At 38.7% G+C, this 24,846-nt stretch overlaps 1 protein-coding gene across 3 annotated transcripts in view; it reads right to left on the reverse strand.

The window, feature by feature from the left end:
• The window catches only part of Stag1 (stromal antigen 1), a 421,107-nt gene that overhangs the window by 43,877 nt on the left and 352,384 nt on the right, over positions 1–24,846 (reverse strand). For all 3 annotated transcript variants that reach the window (XM_029567624.1, XM_008841643.3, XM_008841645.2), the window contains 2 exons: positions 4,504–4,596; positions 2,170–2,344 (listed from right to left, as the gene is read on the reverse strand). In XM_029567624.1, the coding sequence (XP_029423484.1) occupies positions 2,170–2,344; positions 4,504–4,596 (268 nt within the window). The remainder of the gene's footprint in view (positions 1–2,169; positions 2,345–4,503; positions 4,597–24,846) is intronic.

The raw sequence follows: 24,846 nt of genomic DNA on the forward strand, positions 1-24,846 counted from the left end.
TAATCACTTAGAAATGGGATATAATTTTAAAAGTTCATAACAACTATCAAAAATTTTCACAATAGTGTTTTTTTCCTCAAATGTTTAGCCTCAGATACCTCTATTCCTAATCCCTCAAGGTTCTAGATCATAATATTTGGAACTCCATACCGACACTCCCATGTCCTAGACTGCCTGTACTTGGGAATTAGCCTTCTTCCTTCACATACATATATACAATAAAAAAATAATTTATCTCAATAGCTCTCTTTCCTTTTTGTGAAAAGCATCAATGTTTTGAGAAGGTAGAAATCTTATTAAGGAAAGCAGCAAGGCTAGGTGTTGTGGTGCAGACCTTTAATTTCAGCACTCGGGAAGCCTAGGCAGAGGCAGAGGCAGTTCTGAGAGCTCTGGGCCAGCCAGGGCTAGAGACCCTGTCTCATAAAAACAAAACAAAACAAACAAAAGCAGTGGGTCAATCTTGTCTTTTGAGATTAACACAGATTTGAAACACACTCTGTTCCAGAGTCTAATGCTTCTAAAAGGTTCTGTTAAGGAATATATACATTCGTGGTGCTACAGATTTAACCCAGGGCCTTGTGCTTGAGAAACAAGTGCTTTACCACTAAGCTATACTCCCAGTACAGAACACTCTAATAGCACTAAATATGTGTGTGGATCATATAAGCTTCTATTAGTATTTTATAGAGCTTAAATAACCTATCTAACAAAAATCTACTATGAATTAACCCTTATTTACAATTAACCACTAATAATTCAATATAATTTTGCTGTTATTTTGCAGGTTAAGCATAATTTGGACTATGCAGTTTATCATTTTTCAGTAAAATCTTATTTTGTTTATTTAAGTAATATATGACAGTACTCAGAAATAGAAAAGGACCTGGATGCTTTGCTTTTACAAAAAAAAAAACAAAAAAAAAAAACCAAACCTGGATACAGTTAGTAGGAAACAACATGTAGCCTGTACATTTGTCACATTTGTACACAGAAGGAATGTAAGATATACATCATTATTCATTACAGCTTATCTAACAGTTGAAGATTTGGGAACTGTGAATGAGATAGGTTATATAAATTATGCTATATCTACACCAAGAAATATTATGTGGCTAGTAAGTAAGCACTATGTAATGATAGGGGAAAAAAAACCTAAGGTAACATTAATGGAGGAGCATGTCGCTTGGCACATTTTGTTCTTGTTAGTTTCATAAATACATGAATATATTAATTTATTTTTGGCTAAGTGAGATGGCTTTGCTTTGCAGTGCTGTCTGGCCTGGAACTTGCTATGTAGCCAAGGCTGGCCTTCTGCTTGTTGTGATCCCCCCGCCTCTGTTTCCCAAGTATAGGGATAATAGGGTGAGTGTCATAAAACCCAGCTTAGACATTTTTTTCCTCTATACTACTGGGGATTGGAACTGCAGCCTTGTGCATGCTAAGCAAGCATTCTACCACTGAGCTACACCTGTAGGCATTTTTTTCATTTTTAAAAAATTTTATTATTTTAATTTTATGGATATGAGTGCATTGCCTGCATATATGCAAGTGCACCCATGTTGTGCAATGCCCACAGAGGTCAGAAGAGGGCATCAGATACTCTGGAACTAGAGTTACAGATGGTTGTTAGCCACCATATGGATGCTGGGAACTGAACCAGAGTCCTCTGTAGGAGCAGCCAGTGCTTTTAAACACTGAGCCATCTCTCCAGTTCCTTCATTTTTCTTTTTTTTTTTTTTAAATTGGGGAAAGGGTCTTACTAAGTTGCTCAGGTTGGGCTTGAACTTACTATGTGGTTCAGGCAGGCTGAACTTTAAATTTAGCTGGTATTATAGGCATGCACCACCATGCCTGGTTCATTTTCTATAAAAAAGAAAAATCTCAGTAATTTGTATTTATTTACTTATGTTTTGGTTTATTTTTATTTTTTTTTAGACACAGTCTCAGTGTAAGCCCTGACTGGTCTGGAACTCACTATGTAGACCAGGTTGGCTTCAAACTCAGAGATCCGTCTGCCTCTGCCTTCCAAGTGTTGGGATTAAAGGTGTGCGCCACCATGCCTGGCTTAAATCTCAGTAATTTTCAGAATTGGATTTGAATTTTCCCCCATTATCTTCTGAGACTGATAAAGGAAGAGTCAATAGTGACAAGATGACAACTGTTAAGTACCCATGCTTTGGTTCTCCTCATCTTGGTCAATGAAAACATGATCCATCACAAAACTGAGGAGTTCAGACTGGAGTCCAGTATCTGGATTAAACACCAAAGGCTGAAGGCCCTCTCTGCCACCTGTCATCAATTGGTGGCTAAAAATCATTAAAAGATCACAGAGCAACATGAAAGCCTGGAAGGTAAAAGGAATCCATTAGCAAAACAGTACATGAATACAGAACTATCTACAAACCAAAGTACCAAAAACATACTAAATTCTAACATTTCAATAGCAATACCATACTACAAATCATAAGTATTTAAATTCCAACTCTTCAGTTTTCATTTATTGACTTAATAAAGCTACTTTTTCTCATTAAGCAGTAGTCACATTTAAGACAATTTTTTCTTTTTAAGAATTAAAACTATGCGCCAGGCATGGTGGCACAGCCTTTAATCCCAGCACTCAGAGGCAGAGGCAGGCAGATCTCTGTGAGTTCGAGGCCAGCCTGATCTCCATAGTGAATCCAGGCCAGCTGGGGCTACAGGGCTACAGGGAGACCCTGTCTCAAAAACACCAAAAAAAAAAAAAAATTTAAAACTATATATTTAAATTTATATTTTGTATGTATGAGTGTTTTGCCTGCATGTAAGTGCACCTATGTCAGCAGTGACCATGGAGGACAGACAAGGGCATTGGATCCCCTGAAACTGGAGTTACAAATGGTTGTTGGCTGATTGTGGGTGCAGGGAACCAAACCTGGGTCCTCTGGAGGAGCAGTTAGTGCTCTTAACCATTGAGACATCTGACTTTTCTTTTTTAAAAAAAGTTGGATTTATTAACTAAAAACCAGCTGAGAGACTTTGGGTCGAACTTTAAGAACAAAAAGAGTTATGTTCAAAACTGATAACATAAGGTTGAGTAACAGATTCTTTAAGAAAACTACAATTCAACAAATTATAATGTAGTACTAAAAAATCTTTAAGCTACTATTTGGATTTTTGCAAAATCTAATGTAAAATACTTTATAAATAGGATTAAAATTAGATTTAACATCATTAATACAAAGATGAGTATCTAAAAGCTTCCCAATAAATTAAAGGAAATTTACAGTAAATTTCCACTGAAGAAAAAGTATTATAGTCATGTAGCAAAATTTACACTCTTTAATGGATGGGATGAAGTAATAAGCATCTTAAATTTATAATACTTCAAAGATTTTATAAGATCAAGAGTCAGAAACCTCTAAATAATCTACTAAAACTAAGCCTCTAAAAGTTGATGTATAAGGAAAAACTATAATTTTGGCATTTATTTGGGGATTGTTATATATCTTGCTGTCCAACTCCAGCAAGAACCATAGCAATTCGTGCTGACTGCACAACCATGACATACATTAAGATATTTAGAAAAATACATTTGAAAAGATAGAACTTTCAAGAGAATTACAGAGAGTATTTTTTTAATCGAGGCTATTTTAGATATAAAACAAATCATTTGATTCTAGATTAAATGATCACATGGCACTTTTAGACAGCAATGGTAGGGTTCTGGAGATTTAGAGAATAAAATTTAAGGAAGGGAAGATCATATGTAATTTGATAACGAATAGGCCTGGGTCAGTCTATTTCTAAGAAGAATCAGCAAAGGATGAACAATACTGTATCTTTTAACTTGGCTTATTTTCTAGCCCATTTTTTTTTTAAGTATAGAAAAGTACCTTCTGTTTTACATGAAAGTATCCCCTAATAGAAGAGACTAATTAAATAACTCATACTTTCAAAAAATGGACCTATCTTTAGGTGGTGTCCCTCTCTAAGGAAAATCTGTTGGATAAAAGGATACCTTCCCTCATCTGAATGCTGACTTCTACACTACTACTGAAGTATGCTGTCTCAGGAGGTCACTGCCCAGAAGACTCGGTCATATTGTTAAAGCCTTCTTCCCGAGCTAGTCTATGTTTCCAATGTGTGTATTTCTAGGCTTCAGGGTGGTCAAAAGGAAGCTGTCTACAGGGATGGTACGGAGAGTATGGACATGTGAGCTGAAGTGTTGCTCTTTTTGGTAGGAGAAGCTGAAGATGAGGCATCAAGAAGGCAAGTAACAGGTCAGCTTGGTCAATAATAGCACAGAATCCTTAGAAGTCAAGAATTCTAAATGTGACAGGTGATGAGTATATTGGTAAAGGTACAGAAATAGAATACATAAATATATAAAAGTTCATTAGCTTGCTTTATAACTCAAAATATTTAAAAAAAATCTGTACTGTTGGTCTAGGTCCAATATATGCTATAGATAGATACCTATGTTAAAATTTGAAAAAATTACACTATTAACTAATAATTCCTTACCTGTTCCTTAACTGGCGTATTAACATTAGATAGGCACTGTTGGCAAACAGCCAAAAAAGATTTCACTGTTTTCCTCAATACCAACAAATCCTCCTGTAAGACACATTCAAACATACAGCATGAATGACAGTATCCTAGAAAACTGATCCAGAGAAATAATAGATTCAAAATGGTCACTGGGAACTCATTAGAATAGTTAGTTCCTAGTTACAGGATATAATGGAAAGGGCAGAGAAACTGACAATACTAAACCTTCAGTCACACTTAAAAATGGAATGCTCACTGTGCCTGCTCAGAAGAGTTCCTTTTATCAATGCAGTTTTATTTAGGCTGATATTAAAATTGCTAGTCATTTCTAGAACACATTCTAAGTAGTAGTAAGAATATAGAGTGCAACAAGAAACTGAAAAAAAATCAAGTTAGTAAGAAACATTACTGAATGTCTGTCTTCTCAGTGTACTGCTAAGCGTTGAGGAAAAGAGAATTCTTCACAGGAATACTGGATATATTCTAAGAATGGGTGGGTAAACAGGAGTTCACTATTACATGTGATAACATTTGAAAAGCACAAAAGGTAACTTTTTCTTCTGCTTTTAAAGTTTCTTATTTCTTTCTTTTTTGGTCTCCCTGTAGTGCCAGCTGTCCTGGAACTCACTATGTAGACCAGGCTGGCCTCCATCTCAGAGATCCACCTGCCTCTGCCTCCCAAGTGCAGGGATTAAAGGTGCACACTACCATGCCTTGCTATCTCTTAACTTTACGTGTGTGTGTGGTTCAGTCCCAAGTGTCAGGGGCACAGGACAATTGCAAGGTTTTTTTTTCCTTCTACCCCGTAGGTGCCAGGGACTGAACTCATCAGGCTTGGCAGCAATTGCCCTCACCCACTGAGCCATATTGCCAGCCCCTTAATCTTTAAAATTTGTTTTCTTTTAAAAAAAAATCTTTTTTTTGGTCTTTTTGAGACAGGGTCTCCCTGTAGCCCCAGTTGTCCTGGAACTCACTATGTAGACCAGGCTGGCCTTGAACTCACAGAGCTTCGCCTGCCTCTGCCTCCTGAGTGCGTGCCACCACGCCCGGCCCATTTTTTTTTTTAGTTTTTAATTTTATTTTATGTGTATATGTGTTGCCTGCATGTAGGTAAGTGCACCCATGTTGTGCAATGCACAGATGAGGTTGTTGGAGCCCCTGGAACTGGAGTTACGGACAGCTGTTAGCTGCCATGGGGGTGCTGGGATTCGAACCTGGGTCTTCTGCAAGAACAAGCCAGTGTTCTTAAGTGCTGAGCCATCTCTCCAGCCCAAAATTTGTTTTCTTTTTTTTTTATTTTTAATTAAAAAATAAAAAAATGTGTATTTATGTATTGCCTGCATGTAGGTAAGTGCATCCATGTCGTGCAATGACTGCAGAGGTCAGAAGAAGCTGTCGGGTCTCCTGGGACTGGAGTTATGGACAGTTGTTAGGTGCCATGTGGGTTCAAACCTGGGTCTTCTGCAAGAATAACCAGTGTTCTTAACTGCTGAGCCATCTCTCCAGCCCCTTGTTTCCTTTTTAAATTTCCTTTCGCACTAGAGATTGAATCTTGGGCCTTGAGCAAACTAAACCCAAATTTCACTGAGTTACATTCACTGCCTTGAGGGATTGTTATTAGATCTTAATATTTAAATAGGTTCTACTGTTGGACATGTTAGTACATACCTACAATACCAACACTCAAGGTATTGAGTACCGAGGGTCTCCTGAGTTCCAGACTTTGAGACCAGTCTGGGTAACACAGCATGAGCTTTGTCTCAAAAAAATCACAAAACAAAGGTCAAATGAAGGAAAAAGAATATGCAGATTCTAAACTGAGTATAGTGGTGCAAGCCTTTAATGTGAAGAAGGAGAATTCAGAACTTCAGGCCTTTGTGGGCTACACAGTGAAATTCTGTCCTTCAAACCACCAAACACAGACAAACAATACATTGGGGGCCAAGGAGAGAAATAGTCATTATTAAGCTTTGAAACTCCGACTATCTGATATCAGGACTCATTTTATACCTGACAAATAAACAAGATGTGAACAGATAATTCAGCATTATATTGGTATTTAAAAGAGTAAGGAAGCAAGGCTGGAGAGATGGCTCAGTAATTAAGAGCATATGCTGTTCTCCCAGAGGATCCAAAACTCTCTTCTGGCCCCCAGAGTCATCCATACTCATACCCCCACAAAGACATATACACACAACTGAAAAACAATAAAACAAATCTTTTGTAACGAAGAGTGATTATTTAAACATTAAAAATTTGTTAAAAGTTACTCTGTTAAGCTAAAATTCTTTTGAGGCAGGGTTTCCTTGTAGCCCCAGCTGGCCTAGACCTTGCATGTACACCAAGCTTGATATGACAGAGAACCATCTGCCTCTGCCTCCTGATTGCTGGGATTAAAGGGATGCACCACTACATCTGGCACTAAAATTCTCTAAAAATTTTATTTGCTGCTGAGCTGGGCTGTGAGATCTAGGCCAGGCTGGTCTACATACTGACTTCCAGGCAGGCTGGGACTAGGGAGACCCTGTCAAAAAAAACCCAAAACAAAACCAAAAAAATTTTCGTTTGTATTTTATGTGTATAAGTGTGTGCACGTATGTAAGTGCCTACATGTATGGAAGTGTACCCATGCATGCAGTGCCCATGGAGGTCAGAAGACAGTATTGGATCCCCTAGAACTGGAGTTACAGATGGCTGTAAGCTGCCATGTGGGTGCTGGGAACTGAACCCGAGTCCTCTGCAACAGCAGCCAGTGCTCTTAACTGCTGAACCCTTTCTCCAGCTCCCAAACTAAAATTCTTTAAAACTACTCTGCTTGGTACTCTTAGGATCTTCATAAGCCAAACAACACTTAAAAAAAATTCTCTTTACTTTGGCTAATATAAGTGCACATATTTGAAAGGGAAAAACAAGCCCACATTGTGTAAAGTAGTAGGAACACTGTCTTGAAGATCTTTAGCATTCCTATGGATAAATACTCAATATCTAAACCTCAATATTCCTTGAACTTTCAATTTCAAACATTTACAATGCATTGGGGCAAACAGATGAGGTATTAGGTAATTATACTAGAATATGTAGTGCTAGAACAGAGACAATATAGGGCCTATGCTGGAAAACTCAGGGTCCGATGTGGTCTTGGAAAGGTTCTGAAAGATGAAATATCCTGAAGCTAGATCCAAGACAGCTTATTCAGCTATGGGAAAAGTGTTGAAGGTATAAACTGAAGTTCATGATGGAATGGGACAGGAAGACAACCATAGGATCACATCTATGTTCAGAATTCTGTAGGGCAGAATGACTGATTAGGGCTTCCTGATTGTACAGAGTTACAATGTTGCAACCCAGACCATATTATCTTGGGCTATATTTAGTACTTAATACCCATTAGTCATTCATTGACTAACTCCATGTCTGACCTACCATCCTTCTGATTATTAGGAAAAACTTAAAAAATTTGTTCTTAGCATCTGACCTATAACAACTTCCCTGACCCTGTTATAAGCCACTTACCTGTGGTCCTTATCACATGTATTTGGTAAATGAGCCTTGACATATTAAATTAAAAAAAAAATAACTATTTTTGGTCTTTTTGAGATAGGGTCTCCCTGTAGCCCCAGCTGTCCTGGATTCACTATGGAGACCAGACTGGCCTTGAACTCACAGAGTGCTGGGATTAAAGGCGTGTGCCACCACACCCATCTTAAATTAAAATTTTTTTATTAAATTTAATTAAAAATGTATGTATTTATTTATTCATTTCTTTTTGGTCTTTTTGAGACAAGGTCCCCTGTAGCCCCAGCTGTCCTGGAACTCACTATAGTAGACCAGGCTGGCCTTGGACTCACAGAGATCCACCTGCCTCTGCCTCACAAGTGCTGGGATTAAAGGTGTGTGCTACCACGCCCGGCTATTATTTTTATGTGCATGAACCATACTGCTTGCATATATGTAAGTGCACCCTTGTTGTGTAATGCCCAGAGGTAAGAAGAGGGTATAGAATTCCCCTGGAACTGGAGTTAGCTGCCATGTAAGTGCTGGGAATCAAACCTGGGTACTCTGCAAGAGCAGCCAGTGCTCTTAAATGCTAAGCCATTTCTCTAGCCCTTATTTGATTTTTTACATGTGCATTTTGATTGCATGTATATATGTGTATGACATGCATGTGATGCATGTGGAGACCAGAGGGGATGTTGGGTTCCCTGGAACTGGAGTTACAAACAGCTGTTAGTTGCTATGTGGGTGCTGGGAACCGAACCCAGGCCCTCTACAAGACTCAGTGCTATTAACCACTGAGTAACCTCTCCAGTACCCAATGCTTATTTAAAAATTATTTTGTAATTAATAAAATCTAATGTGATCTCTTCCATGGTGGAATATGTTTCTGAGCCATGGTCACTTATATTTGGTTCAAGAATAAACTCTTTATTCCCTTTGAGGTAAAAAGCTGTATTGACAATACAGGCCATAAGTGGTGACAAATGTCCACAATCCTGACACCTCGGAGATTGAAGCAGGAGGACTGTGCTGGAAACTAGACCTGTTGTATAGCAAGTAGCAGCAGCAACAGCAACAATTTAAATGTCTACCCAAAACCAAAAGAGAAGGTATTCTAAGAAGGGCACAGAATGCCCAAAAGCATGGAGACACCACTGAGAAAGTTTACTGTAGCTGGAACATATGCAGGCAAGAAAGAAAGCAAAAGAAACCAGGACCCATTTCTACTTAAGGCAATGGAGGGGCCATTTAAAATGTCATGGTAAATTATTTGGATATTATACTGATGACAATAAGTATACTGAAAGATTTTTATTTTGGTCATGGGAGCACTAAAATTTTTTATGACAGAATCATTATTTTAAACAGAAAAGAAGATAATATGAAATAGGCCAGTTTAAGAGTGAAAATAATCTTTTGTTGGAAGTTTACTGTATAACAAGTACTATGCTATAAATTAGTATATATGAATCTCAGTCACTGGCTGAAAAAAATTGGTAATATTTGCTATACAGAATAGGCTGGCCTCAAATTCACAGAAATCTGTCTGATTCTGCCTCCTGAGTGCATCACCATGCCTAGCCATGGTAATAGCCCTGGCCTGGTTTATAGAAAAGAAACTAAGAGTCTGAGTACCTATGGGGGGCGGAGAGGGAGAGGGGGAGGGGGGAGGAGAGAGAGAGAGAGAGAGAGAGGAAAAAAAAACTATGTGATATTGTGAAACAAGTATTTGGTCTCTGTCTGGAATATACCTTGGACTTTCCAAAGTGGAGTTCCTTTTTGTATGCTGATGGCTGGTATCTGCTAAGTAGCCTCAGAATGCTCATTGGAAAGACAAGGCATGATTATTGTTAGGCCTTTTAAATCTTTTCTTCTACTTCCAGGGTATGGAGGAGCTAATGGGTGAGATGGTGATTAGTGGCTAATGATGAAACAGGACATGTTTATGTAAGGAGGCTTCCATAAAGACCCAAAGAACAAGTTTCAGGGAGCTTCCAGGTAGACTAACATGTACTTTTCTGGAGGTTAATGAAGGTAGACAGGGCTTGGAAGCTCTATAATCCTTCCCATGTGCCTTGACCCACCCACCTATTTATTTGTATCCTTTTTAACATTCTTCTTTTGAGACAGGTTCTCTCTATGCAGTTCAGGTTATCCTTGAATTCTCAATTGTCTCAGCCTCTCAAGTGCTGGGATTATGTATGTGAATCTCCATACCTCTCTTGTAACATCTTTTCTAATACACTGGTAAAATTAAGTAAATTATTTCTCTAAGTTCTGGAATCACTCTAGCAAATTAATCAAACCCAAGAAAGGAATATGGAAAACTAGATTTACAGAGAGTCAATCAGAAGCACAGGTAAAACAACTTGGAACTCGTAACTGGCATCAGAAGTGAAGTTCAGTCTTTTACTTGGCAGACCCAATACCACTTCCAGGAAGATGTCAGAACTGAGTTAAAGTCAATCAGCTCATGTCCACTAAAAAACGAATTCACTTCTGGTGGGTGAAATCCTCCACTTCTGGGTCACAGAAATAATTTTTAAAAATATTTTATTATTTTAATTTTATGTGTATCCTCGTATTGCCTGCATGTATGTGAGTGCACCTGTGTCATGCAATGCCATGGAGGTCAGGAGAGGGCTTTGGAGTCCCCTGGAACTGGAGTTAAGGGCAGTTTGTAGCTGTCATGTGGGTGCTGGGAATCGAACCTGGGTCCTCTGCAAGAGCAGTCAGTGCTCTTAACCGCTGAGCCGTCTCTTCAGCCCCAGAAATAATTTTTGTTTTGAGAGTATAGGATAAAGTTTTTGTTCGCCCTCTCTCAATATTCTTACAGTTGGTGGTAGTGATGGGATTTTCTAGAACAGCCATGACTCATGAACACATGTGGTTTAGAAAAGTTATGAAAAAGTAGATGGAGGATGAAGATTATTTTGTTGGATGACTACATATGGTATGAAACTTCATCTGTGCTCTAAGGTTATTACATATAAAAATTATCAACGGAATTCAGAGATGGGATACACTCAGCTTTCAAGGAGATGACACATTAGGTACACAAGGAAATGGAAAGTAAGAAGCATGCTAAACACAAAGCTTTGTTATTATCCTTACTAGTTAAAATCAAAGTGAAAGAGAATGCTATATTAAGGTCCTGAGGCTTTATGGGCCAAACTTAGATGTCAGGCTGTCTGAGCTCAGGTCAGTAACTTCAAATCTTTTTTACAAAGAGGAAAATAATGCCGATTAATAGAAAGTACCTTTAAAACCCTTGGTCAAGAAAAAGGTAGTAAATGCTAGTTAGAAGAGCAAAAAAAAAAAAAAAAAAAAAAAAAAAAAAAAAAAAAAAAAACACCATGTAATATAGTGTAGAGGAACTACTTTATTTTTAAGATCAATATAATCAGCTTCCTGAGGAGCTTTTATTAAAATACACTTTGATATAGGCTCCAGTGGAGGATGGGGGGAGGCTATGGGAAGGTGCTATTTGGGATGGGAGGTATAAAGATGATTAAGATTGTTTGGGATGTTCTGTATGAAATACACACACACACACACACACACACAAAATCAATAGAAAAATATACTTTGAGAATAATTAACTTAGGAACAGTTTCTTTGGCTTAAAATGCTGAATGGAAGACCATGTCTGGATTCATGCATCTCAGTAAGCATCAATCATACATAACTATATTCCGACCAGACACACAGGATGTTATTCTCAATGCAACAGCTAGCATGATGTGCCAGATAAAAGCCACTGTTAAATCTGTTTACTCTGAGAAAGGGAACTATCCAACACCACCAATAAATGATAAGTGAATGAGTTCAGATCAAGCAGTCAATATGCTTTGTATGCAAGCCATGGAGACTGGCTTTATGATGGCCAGGATATTTACCCAGTGAATATAACCATTACCTGGGTGATGGTGCATTCTGTGATTAAAGGCACCCTTTTACTGTGGATAAAACAGTTCAGGAAGCCATAGCAGATTTACTGTCGCACTCCCCCACATAATTAAGGTAGTTAAGAGGAGCATAAATAAAGTGAAAAAGGGAGAGTCAAAGGACTCATCTCAAGAAAGTGGAAATTTAAACTTGGGCTGGTGAGATGGATCAGCAGGTCAAAGTACTTGCTGAGCAAGGCTGACAACCTGAGTTCTGTGACAGGGATCCACATAAAGGTAGAAGAGAACCACCATGTGTGGGCACACACACACACTCCCCCTCCCCAAAAACACACACAGAGAAAGACATATTATGAATATACAATAATCATTAAAAACTAAAAAATTTAAACTTAGAAATAATTAAGGATTGGAGATATAGATAGACCTGCTGACTCCTGACATTAGGTAAAAAGCTAATCCATCTACAATGTAGGAGCTCTTAAATTGCCTACTGTAGTTCCAAACTTCTTCTGATTTCTTTATCCTATGCTGTGAAAAGCTGAAAGAAAGTAAAGGAGTCAGACAGGAAAATAGGACAAAAATGAGATTTAAAAATTCACAGGTTATCATAATTCATGAAGATGGAGGATGAAATCTATCACCCTAGATCTCAAATCTATAGACGCCACTAAGTGTGCTTATGCCTCAGATAACATTATTTAGTTTAAATTCTTGGTTCTGATAGAAGATGAGGAAAGCAATGACTAGGGATGAGATTTAGTATCAACAAAATAGTAGGTAGAGTTAATTGAAATGCCTTTCAATTCAGTTGTCTCAAAAACCTAACCAGTAATAAATGCCAGTCTCATTTTGAGTATTAGAAAACTGAAGCCCAAGGCAAGGCAACTTGCTTATTTTGCCACCAGTAGCAAGAAGTGGAGTCACAGGGCAGGAGAGATGGTACAGCAGTTAAGAGCACTTACTGCTCTTCCACAGGACCCAGTTTGGTAACCAACAGCAAAGGCAGTTTACAACAGTATGTAACTCCAGTTCCAGGGGATCTGATATTCATGTCTGGCCTCCGTGGATACCAGGCACGTGGTACACTTAGGTACATGCAGGCAAAAACACTCATACACATAAAAAATAAAAAGCATTGTACACACACACACACACACACACACACACGTGCGTGCTAGAAAAATAAGAACTGTGAGTGTGCTGTTCAATACCAAGTTATAGATTTTTTTTTTTTACAAGTCATCATTTAACAGATAACCTAGCAACTGATAATTATGTGGGGGAAAAAAATTCAAACTAAGAAATCTACTGTAGGAAAAGAAATGGATTACTGTGTTACTCAAAGAATATGAAGTAAGACAAAACATCTATTTTATTTCTATTTAAATAAAAGCTCTGGCAGGGAAGTAGACTCTTTTGGGGAAGTCTTTTTTTTGAGAAAGGGTCTCCCTGTAGACCTTGCTGGTCTGGAACTTGCTATGTAGACCAGGCTGGCCTTGAATTCATCGGGATCTACCTGCCTCTGCCTCCTGAACTGAATGCTGGGATTAAAGGCATGAGCAATCACGCCCAGTGGAAGTAGACTCTTTTATCATTAATTTTGTTGGAGAAAATCTCTAATCAGAGTATTAGAAAGTGGAGAATGTTTTATTTTGTTTAAATAAATATACTTTTATGTGTATGTGTGCATGCACGTGTGCATATGTAGGCCAGAAGTCAACAATGATATTTTTTTCTACTCTCTTTCCACATTATTTTTTGAGACAGGGTCTCTCACTGAACCTGGCGCTCACTGATTTGGTCAAGCTGGCTGGTCAGCAAGTTTTAGGGATCCTCCTGTCTCTGCTTCCACAGCACTGGTATTATCCAAACTCATGTTCTCATGATTGCATACCAAGCACTTTTAAGACTGAACCATCTCCCTGGCCCCTAAATATTCTTAATATTGTTTTGGGCCTCTGACAAGCTCATTTAAACATTTTTACACTGTAATTATTGTTATTCAGAATAAAGATCACTCATCACATTACTTAGTTCAGGAAATACTCAATAAACTCAAGGAGTTTGAGTGTTAAACAACATTCAGGTAGACAGGAAAGTGAAGATGCCACCCTTTAAGGGGAGTTCTCTACTAGAAAGCAAAGTCCTAATCCTAGAGGTCCAGGCTTTCGGATTGCAAACACAGCACGACACAATGAAGTGCTGAAATCATTAACTAAAAGTTTTTATTTCTCTATGTTGAAAATATTTACTTTTGGTTACCATAGGATTTTAAAATATTGGGGTTCACAGCCAGGCATGGTGGCACACGCCTTTAATCCCAGCACTCGGGAGGCAGAGGCAGGTGGATCTCTGTGAGTTGAAGGCCAGCCTCATCCACATAGTGAGTTCCAGGACAGCTGGGGATACAGGGAGACCCTGCCTCAAAAAGACCAAAAAAAAAAAAAAAAAAAAAAAAATTGGGGTTTGATAAAAATTTGAAGTTAAAAATTTGGTATGAAGCCAGGCGTGGTGGTGCACACCTGTAGTCCCAGCACTTGGGAGGCAGAGGCAGGTGGATCTCTGTGAGTTCAAGGCCAGCCTGGTCTACATAGTGAGTTCCAGGACAGCTGGGGCTACAGGGAGACCCTGCTTCAAAAAACACAAAGAAAACAAAAACAAACAAAAAATTTGGTACGAATAGCTACATATTAGATTCTTTTCTTTCTCTCTCTTTTCTATTTGTTTTTTGAGAAGGGGTTTCACTGCTACGTATCCTAAGCTGATACTGAACATGCACTCCTCCTGTCTTAAGTTTCCTGAAGTTCAAGTGCTGGAATTAAAGGAACATGCCAAGATGCCTGACTCTTCAGATTTCTTTAAAAAGAAAAAGAAAAAAAGAAAAAACATTCTCAGTGCTGGACAGGAAATGAATATTAAATACGACCTGGACCTTTCTTGCCTACTAGGCCAATCAAATACCTATGATTAGACATAGCAAGAACATAGCTATTAAAGAGTGACGTCATTGGGAGTGGAGGTACACACCTTTAATCCCAGTACTCCGGGAGGCAGAGACCAGTGGATCTCTGTGAGTTCAAGGCCAGCCTGCTCTACATGAGTTCCAGGCCAGCTGGGGCTACAGGGAGACCCTGTCTCAAAAAGACTGGGGGTGGGGTGGGGCTGCAGGAAGAGTGACCTCTGGGAGTGAAGGAACAACCAAAGGGTTAAAGTAATTAGGTAGATAATGAAGATAGAATTCTCAAGAAATAAAAGGTGGAGGGAAAGGTTTTAGAAGTAAAATAAATTGCTTATATACTAGTAAAAAAAAAAAACTTGTTCTTTTAAGAATAATTATTTCTCACTCCTGGGCATGTTTCATTCTGCTCAAAGCAGTAACTGCAGATGGAGAGGTGTTAGCTGTATTTTGTTATAAGAATTCTGGGCAAGGACCCAGGAAAGCTATTTCTTCTTCACTGCTACTCTGAAGGAGTAAGGGAATAGAAAGAAAGGGATGCAGAAAGATCCTGTCAGTTTTTAAGTACTTCAGTTTATTTCTAGGAATGTGCATCTCTGTAAGTAATATTGGCTACCTTCAGTCCCTTTTCTCCAATCTGTTTAGAAATTAAGGTGGAATTTGCAGAAGAGGAACTATAGTCAAGATGGTAATGGAGAAATACAGTTTTTAAAAATCTAAGTAGATCATTAATAATTTGACTTACAAAGATTAGAATTAGGGCCAGGGTCCAAGGAAAGCAGGGATGTATCCCCAGTTTAGAAAAGGCACAAACTGGGGGAGGCATAGTAGTATAAATACAAGGCTATAGAAAACAGGACAACTCTTCTTAGGAGGGATAAAGTGAACATAAATTCTAGATTTTCTGAGCAAAGGGGCATTATTTTACTCCTAACTCTTATTTATTTATCAGGCTCTTTAAGTGTGTAAGTTTAGAAGGAGTTGAAGTAAGGTTTTTCTGTTACAGAGAAGGCTGCTTGTCCAAGACCAGCACTAGGGGGCACTGGAACAAAAAACACTGAATATGACTTGTGAGGATCAACTCCGCAAATTAGGAAATATTCATAGGTGAAATACCTTCATCTCAGATAAAGATTTATGTTTGTTTTTGATAAGTCTCAAATACCTCACTAAAAAATGTTTACTGTTTAGTTAAAATGTAACTTGAATTTAAATATAACTCCCATTTATCATTTCCTGAATGGCAGTATTTATGATAGACCAGAAGATAAATTTGAGAAAAATCCCTCTAATAAAGCAATCTGGCAATATATCAAGAATCTTCAATGTATGTCTGTTTAATGACTCAGAAATTCCATTTCTAAGAGTATAATTAAAAAAACAAACAAACCAATGGAAAACACAGAACAAGGTCTTATACCAGAATGCCCATTGTGGTATTAATTCATTAGTAAAATGTTCAAAATTAAGTATTCGAGACAGTGATAAATTGTACATAGCTACAAAATGGGCTGTTATGCATACATTAAATATATTCTTGGGAGATTAAAGATGGAGGATGACAGGCACAAGTGGCTACAGTATCCAGAAAATAACCTGGGGAAGACTGAAAACAGCCATCAGAAAAGCAATGGGCACTCTACACAGCTGGTAAAAGGGCCCATACTCAAAAGAACACAGAAAAAACAGAAGGAGAAGCCAGGGGGAAAAACCTTTTCACCTTAGCACTGGGTGCTCAGCACTGGAAAGCAATAGAACAGAAGCAAGATGCCATTTTCAAAAGACTTCTGCAACCCTTACGAAACTCAGACCAAGTGCTAGGGGACTACATGCATAAACCTGATGAAGAGAACACTAGGAGAATCCAGAAAAGAATCTTTAAAACAGATCTGAACAGTGTTCAGTGAGCTGAACATTTGGTGGGAACTAATGTTACACCAGAACTTTTATAGAGACTCCAATCTATGTATAAGACATTGGCAAGACCTGCAAAGTGGCAAGGCTAGACTGGCAGTTGGAGACCAGAAGGAAATCCTAGAGGTGTGAACAGTTCAGAGACTCCATTTGAAAAAAAGGTAGTCTCACAGGGGAGAATGGGATCACCAGTTGTAGACAACCTCCAGCTACAGGGAAGGAACTTGACAGTTCTGATCAGAGCTTTCATAACCTAAATCCTCATTCTGTTTTCTCCTCTGTATTTATCCCATCTGCATTCACTATCCACAGTCGGCTGTGGTCTGTTCTTGCCCTACGTTTCATTTCCCTCCCCTCCCACCCTTCTTTTTCCTTTTCTTTCTCCTCTCTTTTTATTTCTGTCCTCTTTCCTTATTCTTTCCTTTTACTGTCTCCTTTCCAGCCCTACCCCCCAAATAGTCTGGCCTGGTTTGCAAAATCTGTGCCTCAGCCTGGAGAGAAAGGACTGTTCTATGCTATCCTTTACCATATTTTCCCACTCTTTCCAGTCTACATTTGGCATCCCACTCACTTCTTTTGCTCCTAGAATGTGATCTGCTATTTATGTCCTCCCCTTTACTTTGTACCATCCTGCTAATTATTATGCTTTTTTTCTCTTTTTCTTTCCTCTTATATGCACAATGATACATTAGTACATGCAGTGCTATCAATATCACTTTACTCCCTGAAATGATTAGCACATAAAGGATGACTGTTGTATAGCAGAGTATTATTCTATTTTTATAGTGGGTTATCACCTGGATAGTGACTATTATTGAAGGGAACGTTGGGCCATATAACCTGGTGCTCTGAACATTAATCTTAAAGGGGAAAGGATATCTCAACCTTACTACTACCTAGTGCCTACTGAACACTGTAAATATTTAAAACTGAAAGGAGACCTAAATAATAAAATTTAAGTCTTGCAAACAATGATCTAACTCCTGAGGTACAAATCCAAATGTAGAACTTTAAGTAACAAGAAAAACTAAGACAATATTGTCTCCTTCAAAACCTAACAATCCCAGAGTAAATGACCCCAATGAGAGAGACTTAGATGAAATTCCAGACAAAGAATTGAAAAGAATTGGGCTGGAGAGATGGCTTAGCAGTTAAGAACACTGGTTGTTCTTGCAGAAGACCTGGGTTCGAATCCAAGCACCCACATGGCAGCTAACAACTGTCCGTAACTCGAGTTCCAGGGGATCTGACCACTTCTGACCTCTGCAGGCATTGCACGACACATGTGAACTAACCTACATGCAGGCAATATGTGCATACACATAAAATAAAAATATAAATAAAATATTCAAGAAAAGAATTGAAAAGAATGACAAATACGTTCAAAGGGAAAAAAAGGAATATAGATAAATCTTTGAGTTTATTCTAGATGAAATGGAAAAGCAACTGAACAAAATAAGGAAATTAATATAGCATACTAAAATGGAATTTAAACAAGAGAAATACCCCCCAACTCAAACTGAATTGGTGCTAGAAATGGAAAAATTCAATAAATCAATAAAAAACTCGGTGGAAAAGTCTCACCAATAAAATGGATCATGGGGGGAGGCCAAAATACCAGCACCTAAAGACAGAGCTAGAATTGGTACATCAGCTGAGAACAACAATAAATTTTGAAAATATGTAAGATCCTTTTTTTTGTTTGTTTGTTTTAAACTCTCTATGTAGACTAGGTTAGTCTGGAATTCATAATGATCTGCCTGCCTTGGACTCCAGAGTGCTGGGCTACTAGGTGTGCCTACCATGCCTGGCTAGCATATGCAAGATCTTGGAGACGTCTTGGAAAGACTAAATTTATGGATTATGGGCATAGAAAGAAGAACTCCAAACAAAAAAGGCATAGAAATTAAAAAACAAAACAAAGCACCTCTTTATTTTGTGTGTAGAGTGTTTTGCAAGCTAGATATGTAGGTGTATCCATGTGTGCAATGCAAACAGAGGCCAGAAGAGGGCGGTAGATCCCTTGAAATGGGAGTTTTGGATGGTGGTTAGCTGTCATGTGGGTGTTGGGAACAGAACTCAGGTCTTCTGCAAGAGCAGCCAGTGTTCTTAGTCACTGAGCCATTTCATCAGTTCTGGAAAGTATTTTTAATACAACTATAGCAGAAAATTTCTTGAATATAGAGAGAGGCCAATCCAATTGACAAGAGGCATATGAAACACCAAATGCGTAAGACCAGAAAAATAATTCTCCATATCCTATTGTAGTTAAAATACTAAATATATATAAACAACTAAGTAAATTGAGAGCTCCAAGAGAGAATCACCAAGTCTCATATAAAGGCAGTCCCATCAGAATAACAGATGATCTCTTAACAGAAGCTTTAAAAGCCAGAAGATACAACAACTGCCAACCCAGGCTACTATCCTATGCAAAAGTATCTAAGACAACTGATGGAGAAATTAAAAAATTTTATGACAGCCGGGCGTGGTGGCGCACGCCTTTAATCCCAGCACTTGGGAGGCAGAGGCAGGCGGATCTCTCTGAGTTCAAGGCCAGCCTGGTCTACATAGTGAGCTCCAGGACAGCTGGGGCTACAGGGAGACCTGTCTCAAAAAGACAAAAAAAAAAAATTTTTTTATGACAATGCATAGCAAAGGAGTTTATAATCATTAAGCCAGCTCTACAGAGAATACTGGAAGGAATTCTTTGGACCTATGAGAATGAAAATACATCCAAGAGGCTATGATAAAAAGTACAATAGAAGTTTAAAAAACAAAAACAAAACAAAACAACAACAAAAAAAAGGTTAGGGGGCTGGAGAGAGAGCTCAGCGGTCAAGAACACTGACTGTTCTTGTAGAAGACCCAAGTTTGAATTCCAGCACCCACATGGCAGCTGACAACTGTCCGTAACTCCAGTTCCAGGGGATCCAACTGCCTCTTTTGTCTTCCGTGGGCATTACATGACATGTGTGCACTTACCTACATGCAGGCAACACACACATACACATAAAATAAAAATAATAAATAAAAAAGCACCCCCCAACACAAAGCAACAAAGGTTAGGAAATAAACACTAGAAAAATCAACAAAATGACAGGAATTAATACATACTTTTTCAATAACTCTGAATTTTAATGGTCTCAGTCCCCAATGAAGGGATACAGACCATCAGAATGGATTAAAAATCAGGATCCATCTACTTGCTGCCTTTAAGAAACACCTCATTGGGGCTGGAGAGTTTGCTCAGTCATTAAGAGCACTGGCTGTTTTTGTAGAGACAACACAGGTTCAGTTCCCAGCACCCCTATGGTGGCTAAAAGCTGTCCTTAACTCCAGTTCCAGAGGAATTTGATGTTCTCGTCTGACCTCCATGGGCACTGCACAACATGGGTGGACACACATACATGCAGGCAATATACTCATACACATAAAATAAATAAAATGTGGGGTTCCCCCCCCTTGGTCTTTTTGAGACAGGGTCTTCCTGTAGGCCCAGTTGTCCTGGAACAAAGTATGTAGACCAGGCTGACCTTGAACTCAGAGACCCACCTGCCTCTGCCTCCTAAGTGCTGGGATTAAAGGTGTGCACCACCATGCCCAGCAACCATTTTTTTTTTTTTAAAAGAAATATCTTGACAACCTTGTTATCAAAGATAGATACTACCTTTGGGTGAAAGAATGAAAAAAAGTATTCCAAGCAAATGAAATGATCAAAGAAAGAGCAAGTGTCACTATTTTAATATCTCCCAAGTACACTTCAAACCAAATTTAGTCAGGAACTAAAGATTACTTCATATTGATTAAGGGAACAATATATCAAGAGGATACTATAATTCTAAACATCTACACACCAAACACAGATGTGCCTACTTTCATAAAACAAACACTATTTAAAGTCACAGATTAACTGTAACACAGTAATAGTGGGTAATTTGAATACTCCACTCTCAGCAGAGAAGTCATTCAGATAAAAAATAGAGAAACATTAGAGATAAATGACATCATAAATCAAATGGACCTAAACAGACTTCCATAGAATATTTCATGTTAAGACTTCAGAATACACATTCTTCTCAGCAGCCCATGAATTTTCTCTAAAACAGACCATATAATTAGGACACAAAACAAAGGCTCAACAAGTAGAGGAAAATTGAAATAAATTCTTGTACTGTGACTGACCACAATGGAATAAAGCTAGAAATCAACAAAGAAAAACCACAGAAACTCATAAACTTATGTGTTAAACAGTATACTACTGAATGGTGTAGGGGTCACTATAGAACTCAAAAAGGAAATTTAAAAAGCCTTAGAACTGAATGAAAATGAAGATACAACATACCAAGACCTATGAGATACAATGAAGGCAGTCTTAGAGGAAGTTCAGAGCTCTAAGTGCCTACATTAAAAAAAAATCAGAATGTTTTCAAATAAACTACTTGATGATGCACAATAAGGAACTGTAAAAAACAAGAACAAGCCAACTTGAAAGTTGCAGACACAAAGAATTAAGATCAGAAAAGGAACTAATGATGTCATTTATTTTCTTGATCTTAATGTAAACCTCCTTTTAAATTGTTGGTCAGGGGAGTCCAAGAGACTCCCAAAATAACAAAGGCTATTACCACAACTCTTGATTGCCTCCAGATCTTGAAAATGAATTAAAAGAGTACAATTTAAAAAATAATTTGAGCCAGGCATGGTGGGGCATGCCTTTAATCCCAGCACTCAGGAGGCAGAGACAGGCAGATCTCTGTGAGTTCAAGGTCAGCCTGTTCTACAAAGTGAGTTCCAGGCCAGCTGGGGCTACAGGGAGACCATGTCTCAAAAAAAAAAAAAAAAAATGAAGGGAGGTTCTGTGCATATATGATCATGCTGTTCCTAGAAGCCATAGGCCTTTAAATGACAGCAGCACCAGTTGTGGGACTTCTGGGTTGTTGGTTAAGGAGGCTCCTTAAATAGTATAGGCTACTGCCACTGTTCATGGTTGCCTATGAGCACTAGATGAGAAAACCATATTACTGAAGACACCACATACTTTGGTTGTAGAACATAGAAAAATCAAGCTGGAAGCTTCTTTGTTGACTAGCTTTCACACTGACAAAAGGTGCTATGCACACTGCTGAGGGAAAAATGTTATCAACTGTTTTATCTTACTGTGAATTCTGCAAGTTATAATATCAAGCTGATAGGTAAGATGTGACCACAGCTGGGTGTAATAGTGACATGATGGTTACGGGAATAACCAAATGTTTTCTAATTGAAACCTGGCCAAAAACCCATGGTTGGGGTGGTTATAGACCTTAGCAAGAACCTACTACTGTTGGGCTGAAGAGGTGGCTCAGTGGTTAAGAACACTGGTTGTTCTTGCAGAAGACCCAGGTTCGAATCCCAGCACCCACATGGCAGCTAACAACTGTCCTTAACTCCAGTTCCATGGGATCTGACGGCCTCTTCTGTCCTCCTTGGGCATCGCACGGCATGGGTGCACTTACCTACATTCAGGCAATACACGCATACACATGAAATAAAAAATATTAAAAAAAAAGAACCTACTACTGTTGTTTTGCTAAATGGACATGGTGTCAAACTGCCTTCTAAATATTTAGGTTTATATCCATAAGGTAAGTGCAGCTATTAGCCTTGGTCAGAGAAGTTTCTGTTTACAACAAGAGACAACTGATGCAGAGATCCATTACTGGTCAAAGTGCTGACAGTAAGTGATTAGGGTGCTAAGCCCTAAATGGGACATCTATATTACTCTCTCCAAGGCACAGGAAATTATCACAGAAGAGCCAGAGGATGGGAAAAGTGCTGAGAAATAATGTCTTCTGGATATGCCATGGCTATTGCATCTATGAACTCACTCACATTAGCAATGGGTACCAGTAGAAGAATGGGCCCATAAATATTCCATTATGGATGGAGGAGGGAAAGGGCCTTATAAGGCAGCTCACTCCTCCCAGAGGAATTGTAGCTGGTTAAAGACTGCTGGAGGATGGGGTAGTCATGGTTCTCAGTGGTGTAGCCACTGATGAGGTGCAGCTGCTTAAGCAAATAATTCCCCACCCATGCTCCTGCAGACAACTCTAATTAACTGTAGTGGGCCACACACACACAAAAGACCAGAAGAAAAAAATACATCACAACCGCACATACCTATGCATCAAAATAAATAAAGAAAAAGAAAAAAAAAACCAACATGAAACGTAGTAGGGGAACTTGTTGGGAAAAAGGGTTCAGAGGAGAAACGGAAGAAGAAAGAATATTGGGGGAAATATGATCAAAATATATGAAACTGAAAGAATTAAAGTTTCTATATGCATCTTTTAAAGAATGACAATTTGACTTAAAATTTTTTTATTATTTTTATTTTATGTATATGAGTGTACTGCCTGCATGTGTGTAAGTGCAGAAGTTAGAAGGGGGCATTAGATTTCCCCCGGAACTGGAGTTACAAATAGTAGCTGCCATGTGGGTACTGGGAACCGAACCCTGATCCTCTGCAAGAGCAACCAATGCTCTTAACTGCTAAGCTGTCTTTCTAGCCTGACTTTGTTTTCACACAGGGTCTCCTGGCTGGTCTGGAACTCACAGAGACCCATGTGTTTGCCTCTCAAGTGTTGGGACTAAAGGTGTGTATCACCAAGCCAAGCCAATTTCTTTGATTTTTATTCTCCTGTTATGAAACTTAAAAAACTATAGGTAGCATATTTCTTTGTAGCAGTGACTCATTTTTTAGCCTAGAGTGGCCTTCAACTTGTGATCCACCTGCATCTGCTTCACAAGGGCTGAACTCGTGATCTTCTTGCTTCTACCTCCTGAGGGTTGGGATTATAAGCACAAGTCACAATACCTAGTTTATGTGGTGCTGGCAATTGAACTCAGGCCTTCATGCATGTTAGGCAAGTGTTATACCAAATGAAATACACTCCTAACCCCGAGCAATATATCTTAATTGAAGAAAATGTTGTGTCAATAAAAAAAAAAAAATTAGGGTCTCATTATGCAGCACTGGTTGCCCTGGTACTTGTTATGGAGATCAGGCTAGCCTCAAACTCACAGAGATCTACCTGTTTCTGTCTCCTGGCATGTGCTACTATGCCTAGAAATAGAAAATACATACATATATTTTTTGATTTTTTTTTTTTATGTGCAACATGTGAAGACAATGCCCAAGGAGGCCAGAAGAGGGTGTCAGATCCCCTGGAACTGCAGCTAAGGATGTATTTTAGCTGCGTTGTGGGTATTAGGAACTGAACCTGAATCCTCTTCAAGAGCAGTTAGTGCTCTTAACCACTGAGCCATCTCTCCAGCCCCCGAAAAAATATTTTTAAAAAATACTAAAAAAGGGCCGGGCGTGGTGGTGCACGCCTTTAATCCCAGAGGCAGAGGCAGGCGGATCTCTGTGAGTTCGAGGCCAGGCTGGTCTACATAGTGAGTTCCAGGACAGCTGGAGCTACAGGGAGACCCTGTCTCAAAAAGGCAAAACACAAAACAAAACAAAAAACTAAAAAAGGGGCTGGAGAGATGGTTCAGCCGATAAGAACACTGGTTGTTCTTGCAGAAGACCCAGGTTCGAATCCTAGCACCCACATGGCAGCTCACAACTCTCCGTAACTCCAGTTCCAGGGGATCCGACAGTCTCTTCTGTCCTCTGCAGGTATTGCACTACACAGGTGCACTCATATACATGCTGGCAATACACTCATACACATTAATTAAAAAAAAAGGGAGGGGGGCTGGAGAGATGGCTCAGCGGTTAAAAGCACTGGTTGCTCTTGCAGAGGATCCAGATTTGATTCCCAACACCGGTATTGTGGCAAACTGTCCAAAACTCCAGTTCCAGGAGAGTCCAATGCTCTCTTCTGACCTCTGCAGACACTGCACAATACAGGTACACCTACCTACATGTAGACAATACACTCGTACACTTAAAATAAAATTAATAAAATATTAAAAATATTAATATTTTTATATTAAAATAGACTATATTTATTATATATACATATATATGAATATATATTTATTATC

This window comes from Nannospalax galili, unplaced genomic scaffold, assembly GCF_000622305.1.
Source record: "Nannospalax galili isolate Female #2095 unplaced genomic scaffold, S.galili_v1.0 scaffold861, whole genome shotgun sequence".
In the NCBI taxonomy this organism is placed as follows: Eukaryota; Metazoa; Chordata; class Mammalia; order Rodentia; family Spalacidae; genus Nannospalax; species Nannospalax galili.